The 634-nt window shown below is 44.8% G+C and overlaps 1 protein-coding gene across 1 annotated transcript in view; it reads left to right on the forward strand.

Moving 5' to 3' along the window:
* Positions 1 to 634, forward strand: part of LOC110170681 (fas apoptotic inhibitory molecule 1-like) — a 2,683-nt gene extending 2,049 nt beyond the window's left edge. Inside the window, exon 5 of the mRNA XM_020936366.2 lies at positions 429 to 634. Coding sequence (XP_020792025.2) covers positions 429 to 614 — 186 coding nt within the window. The 3' untranslated portion in view covers positions 615 to 634. The remainder of the gene's footprint in view (positions 1 to 428) is intronic.

The raw sequence follows: 634 nt of genomic DNA on the forward strand, positions 1-634 counted from the left end.
CACACTGTGTACACCCATATACTAGTATGTACACACCTGTATACAGGTGTGTACAGGTGTGTACAGGTGTACACAGGTGTACAGGTGTGTGTACAGGTGTGTGTACAGGTGTGTGTACAGGTGTATTACACAGGTGTGTGTACAGGTGTGTGTACAGGTGTATTACACAGGTGTGTACAGGTGTATTACACAGGTGTGTGTACAGGTGTGTACAGTGTGTACAGGTGTACAGTGTGTGTACAGGTGTGTGTACAGGTTGTGTACAGGTGTGTTACACAGGTGTGTACAGGTGTGTGTACAGGTGTGTAAAGGTGTATTACACAGGTGTGTACAGGTGTATTACACAGGTGTGTGTACAGGTGTGTACAGGTGTGTACAGGTGTGTGTGTTTGTGTTTGTGTTGTCAGTTTGTGTGTTTGTGTTTTCAGAGTGAGTTTGTGTCGGACGGTGCACAGACTCGGTTCTTGGTTGGAGAACGTGAGTTTTGCCTCAGAGCAGAACAGGGGAAGAAGAGAGTCACACACTGCCTCCTGCTGGACGGACAAACAACAACAACAACAACAACAACAACAACAACAACCTTTAAAACACCTTTAAATCACATGAATAAATAATCGTTCATTATTACAGCCGA

This window comes from Boleophthalmus pectinirostris, unplaced genomic scaffold, assembly GCF_026225935.1.
Source record: "Boleophthalmus pectinirostris isolate CB_2022bp ecotype Guang Dong unplaced genomic scaffold, ASM2622593v1 HiC_scaffold_11, whole genome shotgun sequence".
Taxonomy (NCBI): domain Eukaryota; kingdom Metazoa; phylum Chordata; class Actinopteri; order Gobiiformes; family Gobiidae; genus Boleophthalmus; species Boleophthalmus pectinirostris.